The sequence below is a fragment of the Ambystoma mexicanum genome, chromosome 5p, assembly GCF_040938575.1.
Source record: "Ambystoma mexicanum isolate Mex_15411 chromosome 5p, UKY_AmexF1_1, whole genome shotgun sequence".
NCBI lineage: Eukaryota > Metazoa > Chordata > Amphibia > Caudata > Ambystomatidae > Ambystoma > Ambystoma mexicanum.
This window is the reverse complement of record NC_090930.1, coordinates 423,454,622-423,473,339: the sequence shown is the minus strand read 5'-3', so window position 1 is coordinate 423,473,339 and position 18,718 is coordinate 423,454,622. Positions and strand designations below refer to the sequence as shown.

The 18,718-nt window shown below is 47.1% G+C and overlaps 1 protein-coding gene across 1 annotated transcript in view; it reads left to right on the top strand.

Moving 5' to 3' along the window:
* Nucleotides 1–18,718, top strand: part of HPRT1 (hypoxanthine phosphoribosyltransferase 1) — a 574,116-nt gene that overhangs the window by 430,492 nt on the left and 124,906 nt on the right. The window contains exon 7 of the mRNA XM_069612824.1: nt 9,289–9,335. Within this exon, the coding sequence (XP_069468925.1) occupies nt 9,289–9,335 (47 nt within the window). The remainder of the gene's footprint in view (nt 1–9,288; nt 9,336–18,718) is intronic.

Below are 18,718 nucleotides of genomic sequence, written 5' to 3'. Positions count from 1 at the left end.
CTATTCAATAAGGCAGAGACTTTTCCATATGAAAATGGAGGAGAGCCCATGTAGAATCAGAGTTAGAAGGAGGGGAGTATATAAAAAAATATGAAAGATTAGTGAAGGGGCCCTCATTGACCTTCACTGGCTCCACTAGACACACAAATCACCTTCATGTTTTGCTGCATCATGTATAAAATAGTCATCCTCAAGTCAACCAGTTACCTTGCGGAGAATCTCAGCATCTCCGCTGGACAGTGCACCACCAGAGACCAAGACACATGCAGACATGAAACCTGCTGCTAAAAGGAAAGAACCAGAAAACAAGACTCCTCTGCCTATGCCCCAAGACTATGGAACCTCTCCTCCCTCCCCCCCCCCGTCTGCATCTGACTCACCGCAAATCTACAATTCAGAAAAGAAAAGACCCACCTCTTCAAGGAGCCTTTCCTCCTCAACACCTAGTCTCATTTCACCCCCAGTGCCATCTGGCTCGTTAAGACGCTGTCCGCCCTATCCTCCCCGCCACCCGGTACAGCTGTGCTCCTCTGTATCCTATTCCCCGCCTGTATATCTGTTCTGTTACCTCCTGACAAGCTCTTCGTTGTGCATCTGTACTGGTGCTTACCCCTGTAAAGCACTCGGTTGCTTCACAAAGCTAGGTCCACGTTCATTAAATGCCATAAAAATAATAATTAAGGAAGCACTCGCACTGGCTGCAGCTTTGGGTATTTTTCCAGATTATAGTAATCCCTTTGTGCACTACTGCGACAAGCGCAAAGGGTTTACTCAAGGTGAGTTGACTCACTTACACGGTGACAAGCATCGGCTCGTATCCTACCGCAGAGTACCTTTAGATCTAGTAGCCGTGGGACTCCCAACTTCTCTGCGAGCCTTCGCCGCACTGTTGGTAGAAGAGACAGATTCACTAGTGCAGTGACAATGTTTCACAATTGGGATTCTCCTTGCTGTGTTGTCATTGCTGCTTAAACGTAAAACACAGCATGTGTCTAACTCCTATCTCGCTCGATATGAAAAGTTGCTTGTTTCTGATACTAATGCAACTTTGAACCGATGTTCAGTTCTGAATCCTGCTTCGTTGCCAACTCCACAGGATCGGGAACCAGATGACTGTCGGGTTGTTGTGGCAACAATCATGTCCCCACGTGCTGGTTTGTGTGATGCGTCCCTGTTGAACCCTGACCTGATCCTTGTGGAATGCTGTTAAATCAGTGTCCCAGAAAATGGGGAATTGGTCTGTTTATTCTGCATGTAACCCCTCCCTCCCCCAATGCTGTCCTAGAAACATAACAATTACCTCTGGCAAAATAAGCACAGGTCGCCGGACTCCTGACTCTCACCCCTGCCGTGTTTTGGCCCGTGATAGACCAGCTACCATCTATACCAACTCCAGGTACGTCTACGAGGTGGTCCACAAATTCTGAGCTCTCTTAAAGCAGCATAGATATTTAACATAAAGGGCACCCCAATATTGAATGGAAAATATGTCCGCCTTAGTGAAAGCATTGTTACTTTGCAGAGCTGTAGCCTTCGTTAAATGTAAAGGACATGATCCCTCTGTCATTCACAGCCCACGGTAATGTACTGGCAGATGGTGCAGATTGTTCCATTGCCTTAAATGGGCCCCTGGTTCCTAATTAACTTCTTGTTCATGTTGCAGTCCCGGGTTCACCGATAGCTTCCTTTTCCAGTCTGGCAATCCTCTAAGACCACGCCCCTGAAGTTGAAAAGGTGACTTGAACCCAGCGGTATTGTAAATTGGGAGTAGATACCCTGTGACGTTCCCCAGATGGACGCTTAGTGGCACCTAAGGTACTCCTCCCCTACCGCTCATTCAGGTACAAATTCCATGATTACTCTATTGAATCAAGATTGGATGGCCCTGGTATAACCTGTATGGCTCAAGGTTATTGTGAGAGTTGTTACATGTTTGACACCAAATGTTGAGAGAGCGGTACCCACAAGGCTGTCTGCACATCCCGTGCCAGTAGGCCCCTTCTTGTACATCCAGACAGACTTCATGCAGCTCCCCACCTGCATGAACTTTTACATATTGCTTAGTTATAGTAGACATAGTCTCTGGATGGGTAGAGCCATACACATGTTGGGAGAGTTCATACCTCGATTTGGATTGCTGCTTAGTATGGACAGCAGCCCTCATTCTACTGGTCAGATTATTGGAGAAGTGTGCAAAGCATTAGGAACAGCTTATCAGTTCCATGGCGCTCATCGCCCCCAGTCCATAGCGCATGTAGAGCAAAGTAATGGGGATCTTAAGTTGAGGCTCTCTAAAGTGTGTAAAGAGTGGGTTGAACTGTCTGCCCACAAAATCTTCACAAGTTGTCCCATGAGAATGGGAAATGCACCTCCAGCAGTTTCCCCCACATCCAAAGTTTGCCTTTAGAGGATGATGCATTACTGCAATACTGCAGCATGTTGAGTAAAACTGTTAGATTTCTCCACGCTCATGTCCGTGAAACTCTGCCTGAACCAGCGACTGAGCCTTGTCATCTTCTACTGCTAGGAGACTGGATACTGGCAAAGGTCCATCAGCGGAAGTCTGCACTACATCGCAGGTGGCGTGGCCCATTTCAGGTCCTTTTTTAACTATGAACTAAGCAGTCAAGTGTGCTGGGATCTCTGCCTGGATTCATGCAGCACATTGCTGCAAGATCGCCACCACAACCGACAACACCATCTTCTCTTCAACCAATCTTTCTCGGCTTGACCCCAGCTCCACCACAACCACTGACGACATTACCATTGACGCCACCGGTCATTTGACGATGTCACTCTTCCAGTACTGATGGAAAGGAACAGCCTGTACCAGAAATGAGGGCACAGCCTTGATCACCCAGTATGTTCACGTGCTCAAACAGACCCCACAGCTTCTGAACCTCTTCCACACAGTGAGGTCTCTGCGGGAGCTATTGCAAAGGCTCCATCGTCAGAAGCTCCAGAAGAAACTACCCTGATTCAGACCCCACATCTGGCATACCACTTTCGGTGTTTGACCTTCCTGGCTTTCACCATGCAGGCCCCAAAAGGTACGCTTTGCGATCCTGTGGAAGAGTTCCCGAGAACCAGTAGCTTTAAACAAAGTGGCAACTGGCCAGGTAACTGGACCCTGAATTTGTCCCCGCAACGACTATGAATTCCCCCTCCCCCTCTGAGGTGGTGGTGCACTGGTAAAGGGTAGAAGCCACTGATAACTGCAAGTTATGGCCCCTGTTGCTATCACCTGCTTGTTTTGTTAAAATGACCATCATATGCACGTGGCTCTGGTACTTGGGATACCTTTAGTTTGAACTCTTAGCTGAAACTTGGATTACAAACTGTGGACTAAGGAATTCTTCATCAGTATCTTGATTTCTGGTGGAACATTTGAACAGTGACCTGTATCTTGCTTCAACTCCACAGAGCCTATTAAACTTTGAACTGGAAGTTCTGACCTGGCCAACCTATTTCATTTTTCTTCACACATCACCTGCCCTGATAAAGTGACCCGAACTTCATCTTCTAGCCACAAACGTTTGCACTGGTGCTACAAGCAGATTCCTGGACACTCAAGGATTGGTCCTATTGTACACTGTCTGGCTATATTTCTGTTATCGTTATTGTCAGAATACTGATTTATAATCTCACTGACTGCTGCTTTTCACACTGCCTGTCATGAAAACTATGGTCCCTCTGCATATCCTTGGGTTCACAGTGAAAATACTTACCTGCACCTCTCTTGGCAGTAGGTTTAGGCCCACCTGCTTCATGACTTATCCTCCAAGTTCCCTATTGCTCCTATTCTCTTCTGGTGGGTGGATGTCTGCCTGGATCCTAAGCTGGTCACCCAGTCCCAAGGCCCCAGGACCCTGTAGGAAGGCTCATGCTCACTTAGGTTTGATCGGTCCTCTGAATTTCCCCACACCAGACCAAGTACACATCAAGCCAGCAGCACCCCATCTTTCCAACTCGGCAACTGGTCTGGTATGTTACACCAATCCGGGGCCCCTGTTTATGGGAACTAGCAGGTGTCATTATTACTTGTCCGCCAAACACCAGCATAGTGATTGTCTCATTTGCCTTCGACCCTGATTTTTTTCATTTTCCCAATCCAGGTACACTATGTATTCGGAACCTATTTAATTTGTGGGGGGAAGGCTTATCCCTGACTGCCCAGTAATTGGGTAGGGAGTTGTTACATGCGGTATGTTCTGCCCACAGTGTGTCATACTCCCACCTTGCCCTCTCAACCCCTTCTTAGGAGAAGCACTGCCTGGGAAAATGTTGTTGCTGGGGGTTGGAAATCTCATATCAGCCCCGGGATCAAGATAAATGGAGACCGTCTGACCCAATTGTCAGTAGAGAATATTGCAAATGCCACTGTGTCCTCCTTGACTCTTCTCCCGGGAACAGCTAGCAATCCAAACCATGGTGCTTCATAAAATCGTTCTAGCCACGTAAGGTGGCATATGCGCAATCGTGACAACTAGCAATCCAAACCATGGTGCTTCATAAAATCGTTCTAGCCACGTAAGGTGGCATATGCGCAATCGTGACAAATGAGTGCTGTACTTCCATAGCAAATTACTCCAGTCTTACTGACATTGTCACCCACACTTTTCACACTGTAGGCATCCTTCACACCAGTCAGGAGGTTCCCTGGACATATGGATCTTAGATTGAGGATCTAGTGGGACCTCCGGGTGTCTATTGGTCAGACCTTACTCATAGCTTTGGTTGTAATTCGAAGTCTGTCCTGTCTGCCAATGGTTTGTAAGTGTCTCTATTATCGAGCATGTGCCACCTGCTCTGAAGTTTGAGTGCTCAAGTGCTTTACTGTCATGCTACTAAAGAAATAACATCTTATGATATGCTTGGAGTTGATGTTTGTTCCCCCAGAGAAGTAGCAATGAGACTGGAGTGAAGGTCTCATAGGAGTGGATTGTGGGGAAAAGTCTGGAATTAAAAATTGTATGTACTCCCCTAGCATACTACTGCATTCTATTATTGAGTAGGTACTGCAAACTGTTGTGTTTTAACAACTGTTTCTTGCCTGTACGAGGTGAGGCTTTATAGCACGTGTCTGCAATGAAGGCTCTTTACCAAGTTTGTAGTTATGCTTGCCTTCAGAGCTCTCCTTTTTGGCATATGTGGGTGTGTTTTAGGCTCCCGCTTCCTTAGGAAAAGCAGCTTTATTAGACTGAATTAATATTGTAAACGTGCTTGTCTGCCTCAGGCCATGTGTGTACCTTTGAGTAGTATGCATCTCCACTAAACGTATCACTTCATGCTGTCCGACCTGATAAGTCTTACATGTAAAAATGCTGCTGCTATCAAAGACTTGGATAGAGCGGCTTTGTTCCCTGCTTGTAACATTGTTTTAGTATGATTGCTTCCCCTATCTGGACCTCCCCTTCCATTGAAATGCATGTGTTCCTTTGGGTATAAGAGAATGGTGCACAGTGGGAGTGGGTTCTCACTTGCGTCGAAGTCTTGCATTGTCATGGGTTTGTTTTGTCCTGTTGCTTGCCTTTTACTAATAAATTGTTCACCAATCCACCGGAATAGTCAGTGGTCCATCAGGGAAACTATCTTTTGTATCTTAATAGCATAAATAAACAAACCTTCCCAAAAGGTGTCATTGATGATGGCAGTTCCAGAAAAATATTAAAGTGCTGAAACCAAAAAGGTGAACATGAGAATGTGAGGGGATACCTATACCCAATTATCTTATGGTTAGAAGTTGGCTTGCCTCCTGTAATGGAGAAGAATCCTGAGTTCAAAGGGGTGGTAGGATCCAGTAAAACAAATTGCTTAGAACCTTGAGGACGCATAGCGTTGCAATGCCGTCACAGGCATCATGACGTCCTCGTGTTGCATACATGTACATGGTGTTGTACAATGGCTTTTTTCTTTTCCTTTATTCTTGTTTATTGCACCCTTTTTGGTTGCTTGTAACTTGAACCTTGTAAGGGGCTCATTCCAGGCTCCCGGTGACAACAGTTGAGACATGGTTGGTACTTGGAATATTTTTGCAGGTCGTTTGAGAGAGAATTGCCTTTTTTTTCTTATTTTTTTTTAAATCTTTGTTCTACATATAGCTGATGTGTAATGTACATTGACTTTGTACCTTGCCCCTCGTTTCCATCGGTTAGTGTGTGGGAGCAGGAGCTTTCCCTGCCTGCCTGGAGACCAACACCATCAGCCTCCTACGATCTCACCATCCCATTGGCTCTTTCTTCCTTATTTGGATCTGCCTCAAGCCAGCAGGCAAAGCTGGCTGAGTCTGCCTCTAAAGGCCTCATGCCCCCGTCTGGACCTGTCCAGGCTTGGACGTCTGTATGGAGCTCCCGTTTTCTGCCCTGACATCAGCTCAGCTCCTTCATTGGTACCTGCTCGATTAAATCAAATGGTCACCTTGTCTGCCGCTGGCACCCCGATTCTACCTCTGCTCTGTAAGGTAAGGAGCGTATAACTTTCTCGTCCACCTTGCCTTATTCCTTACTCCTTTGCTCAGTTTATTGTTCCTAGCCACCTCAAACTTGCGTTTTGGTGTTTTTGTTTTTCAGTGGGGTCTGTCCCGCAGCTTTTGTTAATCTAGCAAGGTCAGTGGCCTGATTCCCGCATTACTATCCGAAATTCGTGCGCTGTTTAATCTGAGCCTGTTCTCTCCACAAAACTTGTTCTACAACCTGTGTGGCATTTTACACTGCTCTTAGCCGTAACACTCTGGTCCTTCCAAGCAGTTGCGTGCTGAATTTGTAACCTGGCCTTTGCCCACAACTTACCTGATTTGATTCACAGCTGGTTTGTTGTCCTTGTTCTTGGCTTGCTCGCAATTTATCGGATTTAACCTTGCTAATTCATGTAATCTCCTCGACTGTAACATATTTGATCTTTACCAACAACTGTGTGTAGTGCTCTCACCCCGTTCCTGTCTATAACGAACTTAATTTGACCTACAGCTATGCACTTAACACGTATTCTTCTCTCATGTTTCATGCATATCTGAAGTAGCCCCTGTACCATGAAGCAAGGCTTTGGCAAAATGTGTACTTGTGTATATTTTGTCATGTTTACATACATACCTGTGCATTCACCTAACACTTTACCGGCTTATTCCTGTATCATTTCTGTACTTCAATTGCCTGCTCTAAATTGTCTCAGGACCTAATAGGAACGTTGTTTGCCTTCTTCCCTGTTCATCTCCATCTTACACTTCCCTTCATCCCCCTATCCCCTCATTTCTATCACTGCACTGGCACGCACCGAATTGTCTCAAGACCTAGTAGGAACGTTATTGTCTGTCTTTTTCCCTGTTCGTTCCCAACTTTCGCTTCCCCTCCTGCTGCCCTTTTTCCTTGCATTCTTGTTAAGGCACTTGCACGATACAAATGTCTCAAGACCTAGTAGGAACGTTTTTGGTTTTTTTCTCCCTTGTACCTCCCGTTCCTTAGTCTTGCTGTGCCTTCAAACACCATTTTGCGGTATAGGCGCATCATAGATGCCCAATATATCAAAATCAAATCAAGCCTGCTCCTGGTCTTTACTTCGTGTGGATCGTAGGCCTCTGTAGATGCTGAGTTTCTCAGTGAGGTAGCTTGGGGACTTCAGGGTGACAGCCTTGTATATGATGCAGCAGGATTTGAAAATGACACAGGCCTGCAGCGGGAGCCAGTGCAGTTCGATAGGGGTTAGGGTGATGGGGTCGAATTTGCGAAGTCCTTTGAGTCGTGCTGTAGCATGCAGGACACCTCTTGGGGGGGGGGGGGGGGAGCCACGGTAGATGGCCAAATTCATGACTGTGGAACCTAAGTGTTGAGGCTCATGTTTCTGTTTTCTTCAATGTCAATACTTGCTGGCTCTATGAAGCAATGTTGAACTAATTATTTTTTTTCTTGTCAGGAATCCACATTTTTTATTTTGTCCATATTATTTTACCACATATATTGCACTTAATAAATACATGTACACAGTGTTGTACAATGGATTTTTTTCTTATTCCCTTTGTTTGTTTATTGCTGCCTTTTTGGTTACTCGTAACTTGAACCTGGTAAGGTGGCTCATTCCAGGCTCCTGATGACAATACAGTTGAGACGCGGGTGGTACTTGGAATATTTTTGCAGGTCCTTTGAGAGAGAATTGCGTTTTTTTTCTTTTAATCTTTGTTCTACACATAGCTGATGTGTAATGTACATTGACATTGTACCTTGGCAGGACTTCTTTCCAATGATCTGCCCACGTGTCAGAAACTTGGGCCGATATCTGCAGATTACATTTTTTTGTCATTATGAATAGTTTCTAGACAACAAATTGCTTCTAGCTTTGTTGTTCTACACCACCAGAGAAGAGTCTGTGAAAGAGATGAGGAGAAGGTGCTCAGTAAGGACCTTGCAGTATGGATACCATTGGTGGAAGGTGCACATATTCTCCTGTCATCCATGTTTCCAGCTTCACCAAACAAATGCCAGAAGCCTGACTCTACAGCAAGGTTGTTTTTCATTGCTTGGGCATCTTTTCTCACTAACTTATGAAGCAAGGTGAGGTAGGTAGATGCAGAGTTTGTGTTGGATAGAACATGAATTAATGGATTTAAAAATCAATTAACAACATTAGGTTGGCAGTGGTAAGGTTATAGGGATCATCAATGAGGGTTTTGGACATCAATGAGTGTTTTGGACAAAGAGTACCAGAGACAACTAAAGTTGGCTTTCTTATTTGCACTGGTACAGTGCTTAAATGCACAGTCTGTGCTTGCAGATGTGTTTTGAGGCGATAGCAGTTGTCACATGAATTGTGTGTGAACTCTGTCAGTGGCATATGTTAATCAAGCGTGTTAAGTAATTGCCTCACCTGTGACTTTTAAGCTTATTGCTTTATTTTACTAAAGAAAATGTAAGTTGGTTGGAAAGAAATTGATCTGGGTGGTGACGCATTATCGCTGGTACTGTTTGCCATAATCTGACATTTTTCTGTATGGGTTAGATCTGCTGTTTTACTGTCTTATTTTTTTTCACATTCGAAGTAATGACATTACTTTGTGTTGATGGCCGCCTTTGTGCTCACTGAACAAATAATGAAGAAACTGGTAATTTGTGCATCATGTGCTTAGTGTATGGATTGTAAAAGGTCAATCAAGTAATTTTCTTATTCTTTGGGGGCTAAATGTTGAGCAATGTTTTCTGGTGCTTTTAACTAAGCCATAACTTGCAGAAAAAAAGGGTACTGCTTCGCTGCAAAATGGCGGCTGTTTTTCACAACTTTTTTGTTTGTTTTTTCTGTTCACAGCTTATTGGTAAAAAGAACCCCTCGAAGTGTAGGATACCGACCTGATTGTAAGTGGCCTTTTATTTAATTATAGTAATAAAAAAATGCATACATGATGTTACTCTTTTCAATTAATTGGACCCATTTGCTGGACTGTCTTCAAAACCATACAGCAAAAGGAGTCTGAAATGTATCCATAAGACTTGCTACTATACTTTAAAGATACACACCAAAATATCTTGTATGATAAGATCACCTACTTTCAGTTATTTTTTGGCACGTAATTGTATGTAGGCTGCGAGCTCACCCCATAACCGAGCTCGGTAGCATACTGTGCACTCAGCCTCGCCTGCAATTAAGCACTTAGATAAAGCATTGATTGGGATTTCAGGATTTGACTAGCTGCAATAACCTATTGTCCTCCATTGGACCCTCATAGTACTAGCTGGCCACGGGGCGACATGACTGTCTGTGACAAGAACCTGAACTACTAGGGCACTCGTTTTATATTTTTCAATACCATGTACTACAATTGATCCTCCCTGAGCTCCTATAGATACGTTCCAATTCTTCACCCTTAGCAATTATCAAATATGCACACAGCCTAGACGGGATTGTCTTGGCATCCACCTGAAAGTGCCCAAATTATCAACTTAAATTCAACTTCAACTTCAGATCATCTCTTAAGTTCTCTCAATTAGTTTCTTTACATATTTCTCAAATTCCCCCTATTCCCAAGGAAATATCTCCCCCAACTTATAACACATCTGCACAAATTCCATTCCATTTGTCAAATTAATTTAAAGAACTTTATCTTCTTTTCTATTGCAATTAGCAAATGTATGTTGTATCTCAGTTACTGCCCAGAAATACATACCTAGTAAAGGCATGTATGTACAATGCATTTCTTTAGTCAATACATATCATGCCCAAGTCCCTGCCAACACGTGTTTTGCTAAGGTGTTGCATCAATTAATGTAACCCGTCGTGAGCTTCTTCAATGCGGTTTAAGTTTCACACTTCCCTAACAATTGAATCTAAATTGTCAAAGTTTACTAATCAAACAGGTATAGGAGGCAAAGAATAACAAAAAACAGAACGAACACACACAATATAATAACAATGTTTTATCCTCAGTCAATATAAATATACTAAACCCTCTTTTCACCACTACCTCCATCCCATTGGTTATGGATTTCAAGTGCTTTCAACTGGTAGTGTCATTTTATATTTTGTAATACACGACCCTGTGGCGTCACCCTAGTTCCCTTTTTGTTCCAACTGTTTTGTGTTCACCCCAGAGTCAATACGTGAAGAAGCCTACTTGTGTTAAATCTAAATGTATATTTTCTCAAAATTAGAATCCTATGTTCCACCTTTCAGTATTCTCAATGCATGAAAATTTAAAGGAGTCCAAAAATCTCAAACAAAATGCTATTGCACAAACTATAATGCATGTCCATATTATATTACTAACTGGTGTTAGTATGAATATATATATTCTTACCTTTTTACTTTTCTTAATACTGTGATAAACATAAAGCTGTCACTCTGAGGTTGAGTCTTCTTTGGTTCCATTTGCATATCAAGGAAAATTCTTTAATCCCCAATCCTAAATAACTCCTACAATTAGTAATTATTTATGCTGGTTTACCGTCCTCAAAACTGAACCACTTTGTGTTAAACACGTGTTTTCTGTCTTTGCTTCAACCCTGGCACCATTTTTTAACTCCCTCTTATAGGCGCATTTCATCCTCATAGAAGGGGGACTGTGTTGCATCTCTCGTTCAACTGTTTTGTCCAAAACAGTGGTGCCATCTTGGAATTGTTCTTTGTATAAGCACCAATAAGACCATGTAAATAGTACAATATGTCACTTGTAATTATTGCAGATATAACCATATCTACATATGTATATACATGCTTCCTTTAGTTTGTAAATTTGATCACCCCCAAAAAACTTTAGAAGAGTAGATATCTTTAGTACATTTTGTACAGTTTCCCAAATACCCGTACTAGTCTACACAGAATGTTTTATCTATTATAAAAATTCTACATCATGAATGTTAGTGTATTTTAGCCAGGCTATCGTAGAGCAATTTGTCACTACTTTGCAAGTTCGTGCATTTGGATTCCATTTTCATGACAACACACCTTCTGAACACTATCATATATACATATTTATGAAAAAATGAAAGCGCTGCTAGGAAAGCTACTTTTCTAAATCAATGACTTGTATATCCATAGTCCTATTCAAACATTACTTCACAATTGCTGCATCGCTCATCCTAAAACTTGTGGTCTGTATTTACACCCACAAATGAACTTAGAAAGAAAGATATGTTTTGCTTCTTGTTTCAAATGTTTTTCTTGATCACATCCATGTTTCACTCGCATACCACAGACACAGATTTTTACCTCTTTCAGTCTTTGTTCCTGGCTCCAATATAAGGCTAATGGCGATGTAATTTATTGTAATTGAATTGCTCCCAAGTGTTCATACATTCTCAGTTTCAGAGGTCTTACCATGCTGCCAATGTATACTTTTCCACTAATGCATGTTATGCCTTAGATTACAAAACAACTCTTACAGTTAATACATTCTTTGATTTCAAATGGATTCTTGTTATTGTCTTTAAAAATACTTCGGTAAGCTGTTATTAAAGTTACAGTAATTAGAAGTTCCACTTTTGATACAGTAAGGGATTTCTAACACTCCTATACACAAGTGTTTCAAGGCGTGATGAGGCAGGGAGGGGGTACAGAGGGAAGAGACTGCGATCTTACTAGACCAGGTGACATTGAGCTTGCGCAAGTGCAGGGGAATGGGAAGAGTGCAGAAGGGGAGGGGGTAGTGCAGTACATTGGATTGACAGTAAATATAAATAGAATAAATTAAAGTAATAAGTAAAAGTGCAGACATTGGGTGGCAAGTGCTGGTAGGAGACTGTGGGGACACAGAAAACAGTCCCCAAGTGCGGGGGTTGCCAGGGAGGCAGTGCAGGTGTGCAACTGGCGGGGGAGGTGACCAGGGCAGTATCAGTTTCCGCCAAGAGTTCAGCAGGGAAGAGGAGGAGAGAAAGCAGAAGCAAAGAGGAAGGTTGTGAGCTGCTTCCGGAGATGGTTCTTCAAGTTTCAGGGAGGCTGTTCCAGGGGGAGGCCTCAGCCGAAGAAAGAGATCTACCACCAATTTGTTACTTGGAGAAGCGACTGACCCTGAGGGAGTTGGAGGTGGATGAGTGAAGAGCTCGAGAAGGAAAATATTTAGGAAGAGAGTTGAAGGTATTGAGGCCCCAGGACCCAGAAGGCCTTGTGGACAATGCAGAGGGTTTTTAGCTTAATCCTTGCAGCCACTGTGAGCCAGTGCAGAGGTTTCAGTCCTGGAGAGATTACGATCCCTGGGCTTGAGGCCAAGGACAAGTCTCACAGTCCTGGTCTGGTTGAGTTGCAGAGGGCAGAGTGTAGAAGCAGGCAGGTTTAGAAAGAGGCTATTGCAGTAGTCCAGCCTAGAGAGAACCAGAGCTCTGGAGACAGAGCTTCTGGGGGAAGGAGGGGAAAGGAAGAATACCTCAGAGTAGGTGCAGCTGGTAGTGTGACTTCTTAGAGACATCAGAGATGTGCAGAGAGAAGCAGTGTGTGGAGTCGAATATGACCCTGAGGTTTTTAGCCTCACAGGTGGGAGCAGGGAGAGGGCCAAGAGAGGCTGGCCAGAGAATGCCAGGAAAGGAGGGAGGAGGTGTGCCGATGAGAATCTCTGTCTTACTAGCATTAAGGCAGAGATCATTGGTGGCACACCACTCCTGGATGGCGGACAGACAGAGATGAGAGAAGAAGAGGTGGTGGAAGGGAGCCTGAAAATGAGCTGAGTGTCATCCGCATAGCACTGAAAGTTGGGGCAGAGAGCAGCAATGCGGTGGGCAAGAAGTGCCAGGTATTGGTTGAACAGCCAGGGAGAGAGGTTAGACCCCTGGGGAACACCACAGGCAGAGATAGAAAAGCGGAAGGACCCAAGTTGGACCTGGGAGGGGCGATCAGAGAGGAAAGGGCTCAGCCAAGCCAGGGCCTGATAGGTGATACCTAGGTTATCACGGAGATGGTTGAGCAGGATGGCATGGTTGACCATGTCAAAAGCAGAAGAGAGATCAAATAAGATGAGGACACAAGGGGGTGTTGGATTCGAGGTTGGAGAGCAGGTCTTCACAGATGTTCAGGAGAGCTTTCTGGCAGCTCTGAAGCCAGACTGATGGTCACGGAGACAACCAACAGATTCAGTGTGAAGGTTAAGCTGGGAGATGGCCGGGGGGGCGTGGCTTGGTAGCCATGTGAAAGGACGTGCTTGTACGGGAGCTCCCGCTGATCCGTACATAATCCGACTGATACCGCGCAAGGACCGCTGTGATTTGGCGAAAATTGGAAGACTGTGTACATGAAGTCCGGCTGCACGCGAGGACACATTTTTATATGGGTTCGTAGTGCGCACGGACACTTAAGAGCCGAATGAAGCACTGGCGGCCAAACCTCGGCGGATGACAAAATGGCCGCCGCCGCTTGACGAGGGGACAAAGGAGCGGTAGATCGGGACCACAATATACGTGCGCCCTCTCAGTGGTACGAAGGGGGCAGCGCGACCCTGCCCACCTGGGGGGAGCGCCGGATAACAGCGGTGCCTGAGACTGCTGGGCGAGCTGAGACTCTCCAGAGTCGTGGTGCATGGGCACAGTGCCTCCCTGGTTTGGACCGGGGCGCGACCGGAGGGACGCTCCTGACTGGAGATATGTCGAACAAGCCTCTGAGGGCGAAGAATAAACAGCCCACGCTCGACGAATACGCCAAGACGTCGCCTGGCCTGGAGGGTGCCAGGAGCAAGGATAAGGCTCAGACCAAGGAGATGGCCGCCGGTGGTGCGAACCAGGAGGTTCTCGCTGCGATCGCGGATCTGAAGGCGACGCGGGAGACCAGGCTCCAACTTGCTGTGGTCGAATTGAAAACCGCGTTGGAACTACAGGTTGGAGCGGTGCAGGAGGACGTGAACCTCCTGAGGCAGGATGTGCGAGCCCTGGCTGAGCGCACGGAAACTTTGGAAAAGGAGATGAGCCCTACTGTAGCGGACTGCACTGCACATAAGCGCGATATCCATGCCCTGGTGCAGCGGGTGGGCAACTTGGAAAGTAGGGCTGAAGAGGCGGAAGGACGTGCCCGGAGAAACAACGTTCGCATCGTGGGCCTGCCGGAGGGGGCTGAAGGCCAGAATCCCACGGAGTTTATTGAGAACTTGCTGCTGCAGGAGATCACTGGGGGAGCCCTGTCGCAGGGGTTTGCGGTGGAGAGGGCGCACAGGGCCTTGAGTAGAAGACCACCGCCGGGGAACCCACCTAGGCCTGTGATCGCCAAGATCCTCAATTATCGGGATCGGGAAAGGATCCTTGAGCACTTTCGTAAGGGGGGCACCATACGGCGAGGAGAGGCGACCATTACTGCTTACCCCGATTACACCTTGCAAGTGCAGCGCAGTCGCATGAACTTTGGGGCGGTCAAGAGGCGATTGCGGGCAGCAGGGTACAAGTATATGCTGCTTTTACCCGGCCAGATTGAAGGTTTGCTTCAAGACTAAGATGCTATTCTTTGACACTCCGGAGGAGGCCATGGAATGGCTCGATGCACAAAACTGTCCTCAGGAGCCAGATGAGCGGACGGCGGATGGAACGGGAAGAGATAAGTGACGTTGCGGGCCCGGTTGGGCTATGAACATTGGGACTGGAATATAGTCGGGATGACTCTGTTTGGTAGTGTATGCGTTAGGACTTTGAAACATGGTCCGTGTGCGCGGATACGGAAGTGCGGGAGGGGAGCCTCCGAGGGCTGGTCCTTGTACCCCAGTTTGAGTTTAGTTTAGTCACTGTGTGTGGGGTGACACCCTGTCGGGTTCTCTACTTGGGTTCCAGAGAGAACCGAACACAGGGATGCCTGAGATCCAGGGATGGAGCTGGGCAGTTGGTTGGGTTAAGGGGGTTAGGGGGGTGGGGTGGGTCAGTTTTTATGAGCCTGGGAGAGAAACTGGTGATGGGGGCCCTTGCGGTAGGGGGGAGGCGAGTGGTCCTGGGAGAGGGATGGGAGCTATGGGTGCGTCATGGGGGACCTTAGGATACTAACGTGGAACGTTAGAGGTCTTAACAGCTATCTTAAGCGTAACAAGGTCATGTTGTACCTAAAAAGACAAAGGATAGACATCGCCCTGTTACAGGAGACACATCTGACACGGGATAAGTTGGAACTGGTGGGGAGAAAGTGGAGAGGGACTGTAGTTGGATCCACATATTCTGCCTATGCTAGAGGTGTGCTGATTTGGGTTGCACCACATGTCCCGTTTAAGCTACTTGGGGAGGTTGTGGAGGCTGATGGGAGGCTGGTCATGGTAAGGGGGCTTGTGGAAAATAAAGTAGTGTGCGTTATAAATACCTATGCCCCCAACCGTGACACGGCGACATACTTTAGGACACTGACCACTAGACTGGGTGAGGGGATGGGGGGTCCTGTGATTTGGGGAGGGGACTTTAATTGTGTACTAGACCCCAAGGAGGACAGGTCAGACGACAGGGTGGACAGGCCCAGCCCGGCGGCTTGGGTACTGCAGGCGCTGCTGGTAGACCTTGGCCTGGCAGATGTGTGGAGGACGAGACACCCTGGCGTGAGGCAATATTCACATTACTCGGCCCCGCACCAGTTACACACAAGGCTGGATTACTTTTTCGCCACTCCGGACATAGTCGCGGAGTGTGACCAGATAGACTACAGGGCGAGAGTCCTTTCGGACCATTCGCCCCTGGTCATGCGTTGGCAGCTTTGTCCCCCACGTGCGCGTATTCCAACATGGCGCCTCAGGGCGGAAGCGCTCAGGGATCCAGTCTTCAGAGAAGAAGTGAGGGAGGAGATTGTTGCTTATTTTGAAACGAACACAGGCAGCGTCAAGTCGGCTGGTACCTTGTGGGAGGCCTTTAAGGTTGTAATGAGGGGGGTTGCCATGGCTAAATCCAAAGGACTAATGGGAGGAGTCCTGGCAGATCTGCGTAGAGCCGAGACTGAGTTGGAGAGAGAGCTGGGGGAGGGGGGGACGGACATGGAGGAGGTCATTAAACTGCAACAGAGGTGCGCAGAACATTGGGACAGGCTTTGTAACCTGAATTACAAGAAGTACATTGAGAGGTTGCATGCCGGGGGAGACAAGACGGGCAGACTTCTTGCTTGGCTGTATAAGAGCGAGACCCCAAGATCCCCGATCCGGTCAGTTATCACTGAAAAGGGAGTGGAGCAGAACACCCAGGAAGGGGTGAATGGAGCATTCGCAGAATATTATCAAGCATTATATGAGGATCGAGAGGGGGGAAGCCGGGAGGATATAGAGGTAGTACTTGAAGACATAGGCCTGCCCAAGATAAGTGACGAAGAGCGAGAGGAGATGGATGCTCCGATCACTCTGGAGGAGCTGCAGGAGATTGTGCGGCAGCTACCCACTTGCAAGGCCCCAGGAGCGGATGGGTTCCCCAGTGAATTTTATAAAGCATATGGGGAGGAGGTGCTCCCGCCCATGCTGGAGATGTTTCATGAAGCGTTCGAGGTGGGGCGGTTGCCGGAATCACTCAGGGAGGCGATTATAGTACCGCTCCCCAAACCCAATAAACCGGGACATGATTGTGGCTCCTACCGACCCCTGTCGATGCTGAACCAGGACAGCAAGATCCTAACAGCTGTCCTGGCGGCCAGAATGCGGAGGGTAATAGGCAAGCTGATCCATCCTGACCAGACGGGCTATGTCCCGAACAGGAATATTACCCACAATCACAGGCGCCTTCACAGGGTGGTGGAAAAGGGGGGCAGTGACGACAGCGAAATGGCAATAGTGGCGCTGGACGCGGTTAAAGCGTTCGACTCCGTCCGATGGCCATGGCTCCTGGCGGCTTTGGGGCGGTTCGGACTGGGACCATGCTACATGAGGTGGGCCGAGCTATTATATAGTGCGCCTTTGGCTAGGGTCCGTACGGGTGCAGTAGTGTCAGACAGATGGCAGTTAGGCAGAGGTACCAGGCAGGGATGTCCCTGGTCCCCAATGTTGTACATACTGGCCCTCGAACCCTTAGCAGTTTACCTCCGGCAGCAGTATGATCCGGTGGGCATAGAGGTGGGAGGAGAGTGTCATCTTATATCCCTGTATGCAGACGATATGCTGTTATACCTGAAACACCCGGAAGAGAACTTGCAGTATATCTTGGAGGTATTGGAGAGGTACGCCTGGTTGTCCGGCATAGCGGTTAACCCTCAGAAATCCGTATTATTCCCACTGGGCAGTTATGTGGGGATACCGGCGGAGAGGTTGCCGGTGCTGCGGATTCCGTGGGCAACGAGCTCCTTCCGGTACTTGGGCATTGACGTGTATCACACGACCGAGGAAGAACACAAGTATAATACTGAACTAGCTGTGGGAAAGATTGAGAGGTGCATGAGGTTCTGGGAAAGATTGCCTTTAGCAATGATGGGTCGCGGAGCTATGCTTAAAATGGTGGTGTTGCCCAGGCTCCTGCATTATTTTAATAACATCCCGCATATGATACCTAGGAAGTTTTTCGCCAGGTTGCATAGCGTGTGTAGGAATTTCCTGTGGCACGGCACGCGCAACAGGGTCGCATTATGGAAATTGCAGAACTCTTACGAGAAAGGTGGCGTGAAGCTGCCGAACTTTGAGGCCTATTATATCGCGGCGCAACTGCAATATGTGGCCAGGTGGCTGTCAGATGAAGAGACCCCCGAACATAGGCTGCTAGGGAAAGACTGTTCCCCCTTCTATCTGCGGGAGGTGATTTGGGTGACTGGCTCATGGATGAGAGAGCGTCCTAAGATGCTGGCCCTTGGCAGGAACATATGGCGGCGTGCCTGTCGGATGATGGGTGACCCCGCGCCGTGTATGCCGCAGTTCCCTCTTATCGCCCTGGCAAAGGAGGACGGGCAGCTGAGAACTATTATCCGGACGTATTGGGAGTCAGTGGGATTGATCACAATGGGCGACATCTGGCAGGAGGGGACCCTGATGGAGTTCGATGAACTGGAGGCAGGGTCGGGACTACACAGGGGTCAATATGTAACATATCACAGGGTGGCCCGGGAGGTCCGGAGCACGTGGCCCGAAACTACTTTGGCCGATGAACCGGATGCCACGCTGGAGACGATGTATGACGCATCAGAGGGCGGACACGAGGTCTCTAGGTTGTACGAGATGTTGATGACAAAGGTTGGGAAGGATTTAGGGTACCTGAGACTGGAGTGGGATGCAGAGGTGGGGGCTCCGATGTCGGATGGGATGTGGGAGCGCGCCCTGGGGTACCATAAAAAGGTATCGAGGAACGCCAGGTTCAAGCAGATACAGCTCTATATTACGCACAGGGCATATATGACCCCCCTCAGA